The sequence below is a fragment of the Puma concolor genome, chromosome D4 (assembly GCF_028749965.1).
Source record: "Puma concolor isolate L17-30 chromosome D4, mPumCon1.1.hap2, whole genome shotgun sequence".
In the NCBI taxonomy this organism is placed as follows: Eukaryota; Metazoa; Chordata; class Mammalia; order Carnivora; family Felidae; genus Puma; species Puma concolor.
Genome location: NC_141679.1, coordinates 72,747,916 through 72,761,938, shown reverse-complemented (window position 1 = coordinate 72,761,938; position 14,023 = coordinate 72,747,916). Strand labels below are relative to the sequence as shown.

At 34.7% G+C, this 14,023-nt stretch overlaps 1 protein-coding gene across 1 annotated transcript in view; it reads left to right on the top strand.

Annotated features, from left to right (window-relative positions):
- The window catches only part of SHOC1 (shortage in chiasmata 1), an 85,846-nt gene extending 72,051 nt beyond the window's left edge, over positions 1 to 13,795 (top strand). The window contains exons 24-28 of the mRNA XM_025912656.2: positions 2,652 to 2,745; positions 6,042 to 6,173; positions 8,400 to 8,549; positions 9,420 to 10,380; positions 13,555 to 13,795. Coding sequence (XP_025768441.1) covers positions 2,652 to 2,745; positions 6,042 to 6,173; positions 8,400 to 8,549; positions 9,420 to 10,380; positions 13,555 to 13,655 — 1,438 coding nt within the window. The 3' untranslated portion in view covers positions 13,656 to 13,795. The remainder of the gene's footprint in view (positions 1 to 2,651; positions 2,746 to 6,041; positions 6,174 to 8,399; positions 8,550 to 9,419; positions 10,381 to 13,554) is intronic.
- Positions 13,796 to 14,023: the final 228 nt, after the last annotated feature.

Sequence of the window (14,023 nt, the reverse complement as noted above, 5' to 3'; positions counted from 1 at the left end):
ATCTGTCAGACATCCAATTAATATTCCTAAAACCAGGCTGTTAACTGTTTCACTCCGATAAAAAGCCTTCACTGACTTTCCCATTATCTACTGAATACATACATACTATTCACCCAAATATTCAAATTCTTCAGAGTATAATCTCAACTTATATTTTCAGCTTAGTTTTCACTGCTTTCCATTTCAGCTAGAAGGATTTCTCATTGGCTTGCAAATATGGTCCTGGTTTTCCTACTTCTACTTTTGCCAATACATTTCTCTCTTTCTATGATACTCTCTACTTCCTCTAACTATTTCATCTGGTGAAATTGTGCCTATTTTTCAGAAACTATCCCCAAATACCACTTTCTCTATTCAGTCTTTCCTTAATACCCGCCCCCCAACTCACACATACAAATAGATATTTAGTTGTGACCTCTCCATCCTTTGAACTCCTTAGCTCTTTGTCTTTTCCTCATCTTTGATATTTATCACATTTTGTTTTGTATTATCATTTTAGAGTACTTGCTTTATGGCACCTCATATTGTTTCATATGATAGATGCTTAGTAAATATTCCTTGACTGAATGAATGCATCTTTCCTACTAAATTGAAAACTAGTCTCATTCATTTTTTAAATCTCTACAGTTATCATGCAACACATACCACATCACTCACAGAAGTTTTAAAAATATTTAATTTAGTTATTAGAGAAGGTAGAGACATCTTACCTTATTTGACATGGCCTGTGTGACTTTTTTCTTTATTGACTTTTTGCTTGACTCCATTTTTGTTTATCTACTGTTCTGAGCTCTTTGTATATGATTATTATTAAGTGGAAATAAGTTTAAGTTAGAATATAAGAGTCCAAACTCCCTGGTTCTTATTCCTTTTTCTATTAACAATAACCTTTGGCAAGTCATTTAACCTTGCTTTTCCTTTCTACCAGAATTGAAAAAGAAAAATAATAATTTAGATCTAAAATCTTCATTTTGAATATTAGTAAAGTCTCTGAAGCATTTTAAGCTTGGAACTTGCTTATAAAGCATTAAAGCTTTATCAAGATCTTGGAAGTATTATAGAGATAAAACTGCTTTGAAAAAAATTTTAAGTTGTTTTTAGATTGCTTTCCACATATGTTCTAGAGGTGCAATTGAAGTATAAGCAAAAAAGAGGAGATTCACACTTATTCTTACCCAGATTTTCAGGGAAACAAACCCCACTAATTATGTAATAGCCTGAGATAGTTTTATGTTCAGGATGTGACGAGCTATTTATTCACAATAAGATGTTATTATAAAATGTAATTATTTTCAGACTTCTAGGTATCTCAGCTCTATATTTTTAGATTTATAAAAACATTTAAGAAGTATCTTAATCAACTGACCAAATGAGGAAAATTCAACATACAAAATAAAATTGCTTGAGTTACCTTAGTAGTTCATATCATTAGTTCCTGCTTGAAAAATGTGTTAGGACTCCTGAGGACTACTCCCAGGTTTGATGATTTGATAAGAAGATTCACAGGACTTGGCATAGACTTGGACTCATGGCTATGATTTATTATAGTAAATGGTTACAAGGCAAAATCAGCGAAGGTAAAAAGTGCATGGAGCAAAATCCAGAAGAAGCTAGAAGGAAGCTTCCAAGAATCCTAGCCTAGTGGAGTCACACAGAATGTGCCTAATTTCCGCAGCAAAGAGTTGTGACAACACTTATAAAATATCATCTGCCAGGGAGACTCACTAGAGACTCAGTGCCCAGGGCTTTTACTAAGGACTGGTCGAGTAGGCACTGTCTGCCTAGCACATACCAAAATTCTAGACTCCAAGAAGGAAAGCAGGTGTTCAGCAGAAACCACATTGTTTGTACTGTTTAGGCACAGTGAGTGACTCTTATTGGTCACTCTTATGAAATAGCTCACCTGAGAAAGAAACTAGCTGGGGAAACAAGAGCCAAGAAATTAAGAGAGCCCTTATCTCAATGATATTGAGACCCTGGATCCGACAGTGTCTTCCCTGGACTTCTTAGTCATATGAGCCAATAAATTTCCTTTTTGCTTCTTAGGGTATTTAAAGTGGATAAAGGTAGTAGAAATATCTATCCAAAGCTTAAGACTCACATCTGATCTGCTTAATAACCATAGAAGAAGAAAAAAAGTAGTTTTTTAAAAAATTGAGATATAATTGACATACCACATTGTGTAAGTTTAAGGTCTACAACATGCTGACTTTATGTATTTATATACTGCAATATGATTACCCATGTAGGGTAATGATCTTTTTAAAAAGCGTTTTTTTCTAACAGTTCAGGAAAAAAGAGCCAGGGAGGAGTCTAGTGAGCCTGGCTCTGGTCACATATTCATATCTGAACCTGGTACTTTGGCCAGGGAGATAGAATATTTTAGTTTGTGTCAGTCAGCTAGCCATCCCTGAGTCAGTAAGGGTATGAGTTAAACTCTCCTCAGACACACTCTCAGCATCCCCTAGATTTAACTGGATTGTTAAAGAATGGAGGTGGAGCCATCTTTTCAAAAGAATGCTGAGCCTACCACACTAGCATTACTTTAGCCAGATTATTCTAATAATATGAAATGTCAAAAGGAAATGAACTTCTAATAAGTAGAATCAGACATCAAATGAGTACAAGAATAGTAATATAATCTTTTTTAGGTACCATCTTACAGAAAAGGCACTTCATCATCTAGCACTGATTTATGCAGCTTTGGTTTCATTTGGGCTGAAATCAGAAGAACTGGATGTAAAGGTATTTTTTCTTACATGTTTGTTTTAATAAACCAAAATTATACTCAAACTCAAGTGCCCAGCTAGTAAACTAAAAAATTCTTAAAAGCCTTTTAACAGTTTTCAAATTAATAAATATTCTTTCCATTTAAACTTCTGTTCTAAAAGCCTTTAATGAATTTAAAGTCATATTTTATCTGTTAATTACTATTTGGCAGGATATGAATAAAAAATATTTGTTGATCAAAAATGTTTGCTTATGAAAGATACACTCTTTTTATCTGCTGTAATCATCTCTAACCAGTGTCTTTTCTTTGTTTTCAATGTCCCACTCTGAAATTTAGACACTTCCCCCAATTCAGGGCTCGGTCCTCTTCAGTTATCACTTTATACTCTTTCCTTAATAAACTCAGACATTCCCACAAATTTAGCTTTGATTTCTGAGTATAATCCTTAAAAATTTCCTGATTTTTCTTTAGATCTGTACCTGTATTCTAGCATTCTACTGGAAATCTTCACATGAATATCCCACAAGTGCCTCAAACTCTGCATTTCCAAAACAAAACTTCTCATTCTCCCCAAACTTAGTTTATGGCATTACTATTGTAACCTAATCAGTAGTAGGTTACTATTGTAACATAATCAGTCTTTAGAACATGTCCCTCTATCCTACTCCTGCTATTTCCCAAATTCAGGCCTTTGGAGTTTTAAGCAACTTCCTGACTAATGTCCTTATTTCTAGTTCTACTCCAGTGCATCATATATATTGACATCACTTATATTTCTGAAATACAGCTGTGAATATTTCACCTCCTGGGCTGTAAGCTCCTGAAGGAAAGGAAACATGTTTACTTGTTTTCATATATATTCCTGGCACCCAGCACAGTGCCAAGTACGTAGTAGGCTCTTAATAAATAGTTGTTACGTTGAATTTTCTTGCTCACAAGACCTTCCATAGCTTCCTACTTTATTGAAAGAGAGATCAAACTCAGCTGGTTTCAAATTTCACAATTTGGCCCCTAGTAATCCTTCCTTTAGCATCATTCTACTCACCATTTCCTGAATATGACCACACTATCACCTTTAAGCCATTGCACTAACATATCATCCCAGCCTGTCTCTTCCTTCCCCCTAACCACCAGCCTTCATAGTTCTGTCTGTTTTTGCCTGGCTCAAACACTACCTCCTTTAAGAAATGTGCCCAGTTACACGGCTCAGGTTATGATCTCATGGTTTGAGGGTTTGTGCCCGTCAGGCTTTGCACTGACAGTGCAGAGCCTGCTTGGGATTCTCTCTCTCCATTCTCTCTGCCCCTCCCCCGCTTGTGCTGTCTCTGTCTCTCTTAAAATAAATAAATAAACTTAAAAAAAATGTTCCCCAGTTATACCCTCTCAGGATAAATCTCTCCTCCCATTCTCCCAGGCGCACTTTATGCCTTTATTATAGTATAAGGTATTCATTCATGTACCTTCCACCCTGGAGGGTAAAAACTAGGCCCTTTTTCTTTGTAAAATGTATAGCATCTAGCACATTACTTTATAAACAGTAAAAATATTCAACAAACATCTACTAAATAAAATTAAATCAAAACACACTAAAATATGTCACCAATACTCAAGTCTCCCATTCTTCTGACTTAATAACATTATTACATAAAAGGGGCTCCCTAGACTCATATTATTTTAGAATATATTGTTGCTTTACCTCACTGTATTTAGTAGTATAGTTTTTGGCTTTTTAGAGCACATCAGTTATGGGTTTAAAAAATTTTTTTTCAGGCATCTGAAGAGCCTAGCCATAAAAGAAACATGAGGAAGTTTAAGTACATTTTCTTAAACTAAAAGAATATACTGCTATTAGTGTTAGGCTATGTTTTATTCTAATGTCAAAAAAAGGTCTATGTCTTTATGAACTCATTTTGCAGAAAAATGCATAGATAAACACATATGCAAAATTTTGAAAACAGTGTTAGGGGGTTTCTGAATCTCTCAAAGCCTAGCCATGAGCTCCAGAATCCTTGCTCTAATAAATTAAGGTAATATTCATTATCATCACCATAAAATTGTGCCTTTATACATTTATATAAATGTGTCAAATCTTCTCAAAACATCCAAAACTGAAATAAAATTAATTTGGAATCAAACAGTGTTGTTTCTATACACTCTATATGTACTTAATACAGTTTAAAGAAAATCCTTCTTTAGAATACATGTATTCCCTACAGGTATGTATTAACAGTCTTGTATTTGTTACTCTTCTTGTGAAATAAAAAATTGTCAGGGGCGCCTGGGTGGCGCAGTCGGTTAAGCGTCCGACTTCAGCCAGGTCATGATCTCACGGTCCGTGAGTTCGAGCCCCGCATCAGGCTCTGGGCTGATGGCTCAGAGCCTGGAGCCTGTTTCCGATTCTGTGTCTCCCTCTCTCTCTGCCCCTCCCCCGTTCATGCTCTGTCTCTGTCCCAAAAATAAATAAAAAAAAAATTGTCATAATGATTTTATAAGGTTTCTACAGTCTCTATTTCTTGAATTTTCACTACAGGACAGGGTGTTTGTATTTCTAAGATATGACTGTTTAGGGCAGTATTCTTTATCCACATTAAACTGCTAACCCATGGACTATACTTCCTTCAACTGAATCTAAAAGATGAAGGTAAAAATAGAACTGAAAGCAGAAGAAAAAGGCTGGCATTTCGAAAGAGAAGGGCCTGGAGGAAAACACAACTGAAAGACAGGAAGTAGGAAATATTAAGAAACTTTTTTTAAAGTTTAGTACACAGAGCATAGTATCAAATAAGCCAATATTGGGTGAACAATTCCCAAAATACTCTAAATCAAAACTTTTTTTCTTTTCAAATACACATCATCTTCATCTGTAAATATCCTTTTTTAAAAAAGTATTTGAAAAAGCTTGCAGTATATTTTTAAAATTCTTATTTTTGGTAACTATTAGAGTTAACTTGGAAAAGCAAAATATTAAATATTATTAATGATAATCTAAATTGCTTTGCTTCTAACATAGGTGAAATATAAAATCAAATATGTTATTTTAACAAATTATTAATAAATGCCAAATGGAAGTAAAGAAATTTAGTTCCAAAAATTGGAAAACTATAAAGATACCACGTTTAAAGAAGGGAAGAAAATTGCTTAGACTCACAAAATATGCTGGATTTCACATAGATACTTTAATAAGTTATATCTAAAATTATATTCAAAGGTTAAAATCAGGGCTTTTTCTTCTAATTACAAACAGTTTTTGCAAGATATATTTTGCTCCCTAATATTTCCTATAATCTAACATATAGAAAATATATTTTAGCTTGTACTTGCCCCAGGAGTGGAAGAGGCTGCACTGATAGTTCGACAAATTGCTGATCACAGTTTAATGACCTCGAAGAGAGATCCTTATGAATGGTTGGATAAATCCTGGCTTGAAGTTTCACCATCTAAGGTTCATCCCCTAAATGTGTAAATTAGATATTTGCAAAGCAAGTATAGATACATATACTTGAATTCTCTTTTTGGTTGCATATTTTTGTCCTATAATGTTTGCATAAGCATATAGAACAGTAACCATAATGTACAGTATTTATTTAGATCATTTTCCAGAATCATGGGTATTTTGCAACTTGACAGAAGTATTTTAATGAACTTTTAATGCCTAATATTTTTAAAACATAACTTTTTCTAATTCATAAATTTATACATTTAAGAGTGGTAAATATGATAATAGCAAAATTCCATCATTGCCTTTGTCAGTAATTAAGTTACATAATCAAAACTGAAAGTAGAGTTGTAAAATATTCGTAAGATTGAATAGTAACTTTTTAGAAATTCCTTCAGGTTAAGCATAATATGTCTAAGTTCTCATACCAACCTTATATCTCAGTTTCCTTTATTTTTTTAATATATTCAAATCATGAAACCATAAAAAAAGAATAATAGAGCTTTTTATTTACTAACATGGAATGACCTTTAAGCTATATTAAATGAAAAATGAAGTTGTGGCATACAGTTTGTATCCTACCACTTGAACAAGGGGAAATTAATATTTATATGTGTTTGTAAGTAAATAAAATATCTCTGGAAGAGATCATGATAATGCTATCAAGAAATGATAACATTAGTTATCTCCAGACAGGAAAACTGGGGTAATGGGGGGCAGGAAGATGAGAGTTTTTACTGCACACCTTTTTTGATAAGTTTATTTATATATTTTTCGAGAGAGACAGAGGGCACAAGTGAGGGAGGGGCAGAGAGAGAGAGGGAGACACAGAATCTGAAGCAGGCTCCAGGCTCTGAACTGACAGCAGAGAGTTGGACATGGGGCTCGAACCCACAAACCATGAGATCATGACTTGAGCCACAGTCAGACGCTTAACTGATTGAGCCACCCAGACACCCCTACTGCACATCTTTTAGTACCCTTTGAATTTTGAACCATGTGCCTATTTTGCCTATTCAAAAAATAAAATTATAAAGCAAATAAATATTCGTGTATTCATATACATTAAAAAATATTCATGTATATTAAATCACAGAATTTTTATATGCCTAAGCAAAACATAGTACTATTGGCAAGTATGGGTATAATTAATTATGGGATGTATATATGTCTGCAGTTTCCCTATTACCAAGGCATGTCTAATCTACTCACATGTCTGTCATTTGATTTTATCAAAGAGGGTGCAAAAAGCCAGTATATCCCAGAAAGAAGAGGGAATATGACAATAATAAAAGATGGCTGCTATATTTCTAGATTATTATGAGATCTCTCTGGAACACATTTTTAGGCCATCAAGGTCAGTTCTGGTTGATAGAAGTTCTTCCTCTATTCTTCACAGCAAGGCTTTCCTGAAACTACAACATCTGTTAGATATCATAAACATGGTTCATCTTAAATCAAATAGTGATAGTAACATATGGCCTACAAAGGATGAGCTAAAGAAATCTTGAGGTACTAAAGTCCCTGAAAACGTTTTCATTAGACAATTTACCATTAGAGGGGTGCCAGGGTGGCTCAGTCAGTTAAGCACTGGACTCTTTGGCTTAGGTCATGATCTCACGGTTCATGCTTGAGAATCTCTCTCCTTTCTTTCTGCCCTTCCCCAGCTCGTGCTCTCACTCTCAAGATAAACAAACATTTTTTGAAAAAAGAAAAGAAAATCTACCATTATATAATACAATTGTCATTTGAAGGAGATGAACTGTAACAGGTTTTTTGGATGAATGATTGAAATGAATGAACTTTAAGATCTTTCCCAATTCTGAATGCATATGAATCTTTTTTTCAAATATTTTCATTTATTTTTGAGGGGGAGGGGAAGGGCAGAGAGAGAGGGAGACAGTGGATCCAAAGTGGGCTCCATGCACAAAGCAGGCATCATACTGTCTCCATCAGCAGAGCCTGATGCTAGGCTCGAACTCATGAACCACGAGATCATGACCTGAGCTGAAGTCAGATGCTCAACCTACTGAGCCACCCAAGTGCCCCTGAGAGCATATGAACTCTAACTGACAAAGAAGTTTCTTTCCCTACTAGCCATATTTTTTCCCCAGCATCTCAAATTGAGTGGTAGGTGCAATGACAAAAATTTTAATCTTCTAGATTGAGCAGAATAAAATGGGTTATTTTCAAAGGACCAGTGGCTGATTTTTCCTTTAAACTCTTTTCTAGGAAGAAATGTACTTACTTGACTTTCCATGTATTAACCCATTGGTGGCTCAGCTCATGTTAAATAAAGGACCATCACTGCACTGGATATTATTAGCAACTCTTTGTCAGCTTCAGGAACTTTTACCTGAAGTTCCAGGAAAAGTCTTAAAGGTTAGTTATTTGAATTCCATATTCTTATATGAATGTATTTCCTTTCCATTTGAGTATGGATTTTTGCCATAAACATTTTCAAAATGGAGGTATCCAAGTTTAATTGTTTTTGACTTCACATATTGACAAAGAAATTATGTACTTGAGGGGCACCTGGGTGGCCCAGTCAGTTAAGCCTCTGACTTAGGCTCAGGTCATAATCTCGTGGTTCACGAGTTTGAGCCCTTCATCTGTGCTGACAGCTCAGAGCCTGGCGCCTGCTTCAGATTCTGTGTCTCCCTCTCTCTCTGCCTCTCCCCTACTTGCACACACTCTCTCCCTCTCAAAAATAAATTTAAAAAACTTAAAAAAAATAATTTACTTGAACTAAATTTCTTAGAATTCTCATTGACTGTCAATCACATTATACATTTAAACCTATCTTACATAGATAATTCAGTACAGTCCATTTATCACACTTTAAATTATTTTGAAATGTTATTGTGCCCACTAATATGCAGTCACATACTCTATTCACATGTGTTTACATGCTCTCTTCCAAACAATCCTGATGCCCTTCATTATAGTAGTAAAGAGAACTTTAACTTTAGCCTTATTGTAAAAACTCTAATTTTTTATCAAGCAAATGACATTCATGTATAATTTGTGTAACTAAAAATTCTATTACAAGTGATTAGAAAAGAAATACAAATCATAAGTTTTTCTTTTAATGGAGCCTAATTATGTTATGTTCTTATTATATGGATCACTGTAATACCCTACTTATTTATATTTTGCTTTCTTTCCATATAGATAAGTGCTGTTATTTATATTTACTTGACTGATGTGTATATTGTATTTGTATTACATTAATTTAAAAAAATTTTTTAGCATTTTTGTAGCATCACTTCCTTATTCAAGATTAGTTCTTCTTCCATAACAAAATCACCTCAAATTCCATCACCTCGGGAAAACGGGAATCAGGCTAGTACCATTACCTCCCAGAGTTCAGCTTCTGGCTCTTCAAACTCTGTCTTTCAAGAATATAATGAATACCAGAATTCAGACATAGGAGCCACAGTGCACAAAGACACAAACATCACTTCAAACTATAACTCTTCCCTTACGCAACTCAGAGAAATGCCATGCATTTTATCACCTGTGACTTCTTATAATCAGGCCAGCTACTGGAAAGACTCCAGTTGTAATCCTAATATAGTACATAATCCTTTCCTAATTAATATAGGATCAAGGAACATGGCTGGTAACTGCTTTCAAAACTGGAATGATTCAGAGTCAGATGTTTTTTCTTTGGATCTAACACAAATGAACTGTGAAAATATAATATCACCAATTGACACTCAGAAGAGAGTTGCCCCTACTTTTATAAATAATCAGAAAAAGGGAACACATGTTGCAAAAGGACCTATAAATAAAGAAGTATGTACCCCTAACTTTTCACTGGAAGGCTCTCAATCTCCTCTTCCCTGGAACTTCAAGAAAAATGTATGGGAACAACAGAATCACTCATTCAACTTAGAATATGGTGAAAAGCAGACTACATGTGACAAATGGTACTCTCAGAAAGATAATTTATTCACTAATCAGCAGAAATGTCTTTCGGATGAGGTAGAAAGCTTCCTTCATCAAAGTTCAAATGCTGGGACTAAAAAGACTTTCTGGAGAGAATTACCATCTGTCCCCAGTATGGATTTATTTTGCGCTTCTGATCCTAATGTAAATCAAAAAGAATTCAGCAGTCTTTATTTCCACCAAAGAGCTGGGAAATGTTTAGGACAGAAAAGGCACTCTGAATCTTCATCTAACTCAGGAGACAAAAAATCATTACCAGGTAACACTATCTAAAGTTAATAAAACTACTGGCAGATGTAATTTTAAAAGATAGAACCATCTCTAAACTAAAAAAAGAATTTTTGTTTGTTTGAATTACTATACTTAAAAATCTTCACTAGGGGCACCTGGGTGGCTCAGTTGATTGGGCGTCTGACTTTGGCTCGGGTCATGATCTTGCAGTTCGTGGGTTTGAGCCCCACATCGGGCTCTGTGCTGGCAGCTCGGAGCCTGAAGCCTGCTTCAGATTCTGTCTCTCTCTCTCTCTCTCTCTCTCTCTCTGCCCCTCCCCTGCTCATGCTCTGTCTCTCTCTCTCTCAAAAATGAAAAAACTTAAAAAAAATTTTTTTTTAAATCTTCACTAACTTTGGGGTCAAAAAGAAAATCAAAAGTCTAATTATAGACATCTAAGAAAATAAATGTAAACAAAATATGTCAAATTCTTGTAGCTTTAGATGAACTAAGCATTAAGGGCGCCTGGGTGGCTCAGCTCGTTAAGCGTCTGACTTCAGCTCAGGTCATGATCTCATGGTTTGTGAGTTCAAGCCCTGTGTGGCACTGTCACTACAGAGCCTGCATAGGTTTCTCTCTCTCTCCCTGTCTCTGCCCCTCCCCCAATCACTCATTCTTTCAAAATAAATAAATAAATTTGAAAAAAAAAAAAGTTAAAATAAATTGCAGTGATGACTTGAGGCTGTCAATCCTGAGTGCAATCACTGATAGAAAATAATAAAAGAGTACCTCCCAACTTGTATAGTGGACCCTTGAACAACACAGGTTTGAACTGCATGGGTCCACTTACACATGGATTTTTTTGATAAATACAGTGTGGTACTGTAAATGTAGTTTTTCTTCCTTTTGATTTTCTTAACATTTTCTTTTCTCTAGCTTATTTGATTTTAAGAATACAGTATATAATACATATAACTTACAAAATGTGTGTTAATTGACTATGTTATCAGTAAGGCTTCTGGTCAACAGTAGATTATTAGTAGTTAAGTTTTGGGGGAGTCAAAAGTTATAGATTTTGGGGGCACCTGGCTGGTTCAGTCAGTAGAGCATGTGACTCTTGATCTCACAGTCATGAGTTTGGGCCCCACGTCAGGTACAGAGATTACGTTTTTTAAAAAGTTACAGGGACTCCTGGGTGGTTGAGCATCAGTCAGTTGAGCATCTGACTCTTGATTTCAGCTCAGGTCATGCTCCCAGGGTTGTAGAAGCGAGTATGGAGCCTGCTTAAGATTCTCTCTCTCTCCCTCTGCTCTGCCCCTCTCCCCTGCTTATGCTCTCTCTCTCTCTCTCTCTGAAATAAATTTAAAAAATAAAGTATTTAAAAAGTTATGTATAGAATTTGGGGGGGGGCCTGGGAGCAGTCAACCTCCCTAACACCCACATTGTTCAAGGGTCAACTGTATAAGCCTCAGGATTCACAAAACTTGGATTTGGTCCTGTTTAATAGTCATAATTTGTTTTGTTCCTGATTTTAATGAGAAGTATTATCTCCCAAATTTTGTAAGAACTTTTGTGAGGAACAGATGCTGAATTTTATCCAAACATTTTTGGCACCTAGTGGGGAAAATCACACATGTTTTCTCCATTGACCCATTAATGTCAATGATTACATTAACAGGTTTACTAATATTAAATAATAATTGTCATTCTGTGATAAACTTAATTGGCTTTTGAAGAGTGATTCTTTTAATATGCTGTTGAATATGGTTGCTAATATTTATTTTTTTCATTATCTACATTCAAAATGCAATTAACCTGTTGTGTTCTTTATTTGTGCTGTCACACTCTGACATGAACTTTATTCCAGCTTCATAAATGAACTGAATGAAAATTCCATTTTTTTTTTCCATCCTGGACCAAATCAAGTATGTGAATTACTATATGTTCTTAAACATAGGGTATCCCAGTGTATAAGATAATCCTCCCATTTTCTCAGTGAGATCTTAGAAATTATTTCTAATAACTTTTTTTTAATGTTTTAAATGTTTTAATGAGAGAGAGAGAGAGAGAGAGAGAGAGAGAGAGAAATAGCAGGGGAAGGGCAGAGAGAGAGGGAAACACAGAATCTGAAGCAGGCTCCAGGCTCTGAGCTGTCAGCACAGAGCCTGATGCTGGGCTTGAACTGGTGAACTGTGAGATCATGACCTCAACCTAAGCTGGATGCTTACTGACTGAGGCACCCAGGCACCCCTCTAATAACTTTAATATTTAAACTTTTAGGGATATGGATGGAATAGTAAAATGTCTACCTACATTTTAATTCATTAACTTAGTTATAAATATATTTTCCAATCATATATTAAATAAATAATGGCTTAGAAATATTTTTTTCCACTTTCAAATTTCTTCCAAAAAATAATTTTATTCAAACAGGTCACATGAATCTTTGATACTAGTATCATTAACACTATGGAAACTTTTGACTTTTTACTGTGGTTTCCCATAGCACATCATTACCTTCCACTGTTTAAGATGCAACACTTTTAGAATTGATGTTAATGCAGCCCTAGACAATTTATCCAAAGCCATTGGCATAACCTCAAGATAATGTTCTATTTGTCTTATATTACAGATGTGTATTTGTGACCTCTATGATACAATTACCTACTACATTGCTTTTTAAATATGCTTATAATGGCATCCAAATCTTGTAATTATGAGATTATATCCCCAGGAATAATTACCAAAACAGTTTTAAATATTTTAGCCTACTTTTTTACTGATTTAATCAATCAGCCTCTGTAAGTATCCAAATCTAGGATATTTCAGGCTAATGTGTCATATTTAATACAGTCATAGGTGAGTCCATACATGATCACCACCTATCACATATCAGACCTCAGGATAAATTCTACAACATTACAGATTTGAGTTAAAGAACAGGCTTAATGAGTGAAAACTTAAATGAAGGAGTCTTAAATCCAGGGAGATTTAATGATTTGTGCAAAGCATGAGTATACAATATGTATACATGGCACTAATCAGTATTGGGCCATTAGGTACAGGTGCAGTTATGCTAAAAATGTAATTTTTATAGTCATTTTATCTCAGTTTGGAAATTTTAACACTTTGTAGATAGATGAAGAGATAGGATGCACTTGAATAACTGGAAAAAATAGCTATGTCAGAAATAAAATGGTTTTCCTTTTTCTCCTTTTAACAGATCTCATGTGTTCACAACTACCACAATTCAAAAAACGGCGTCTAGTGTATGAAAAAGTCCCTGGTACAGTTGATGGACAAACTCGTCTGAGGTTTTTTTGAAAGAAAGGACAGTGTTCTGTGCCACATTCCTTTGTTTTTGATGAAAATCCAGTAACAAAATGATAGATTTGCTCATTTATTAAAGAAAATTCTGTCGTTAGATGTTCTTGGTGTTATCCATATTAAAATTTCAAAATATATATTCTGCCCTATAGTTTACATCTTTGTAAGTAAAATATTCTAATTAGCATAATTGTCATAACATCCAAATATCTTCCAGATTCACCCGAACATTGCAAAGCTTTTTTTTAGAGCAATAGTTACAACATATATTTTTAGAACAATAGCAATATATACATTTTAGTATATATATATATATATATATATGGGATATTTAGTTGTCTTCTGAAAGCCATGCTGCTTCCCAC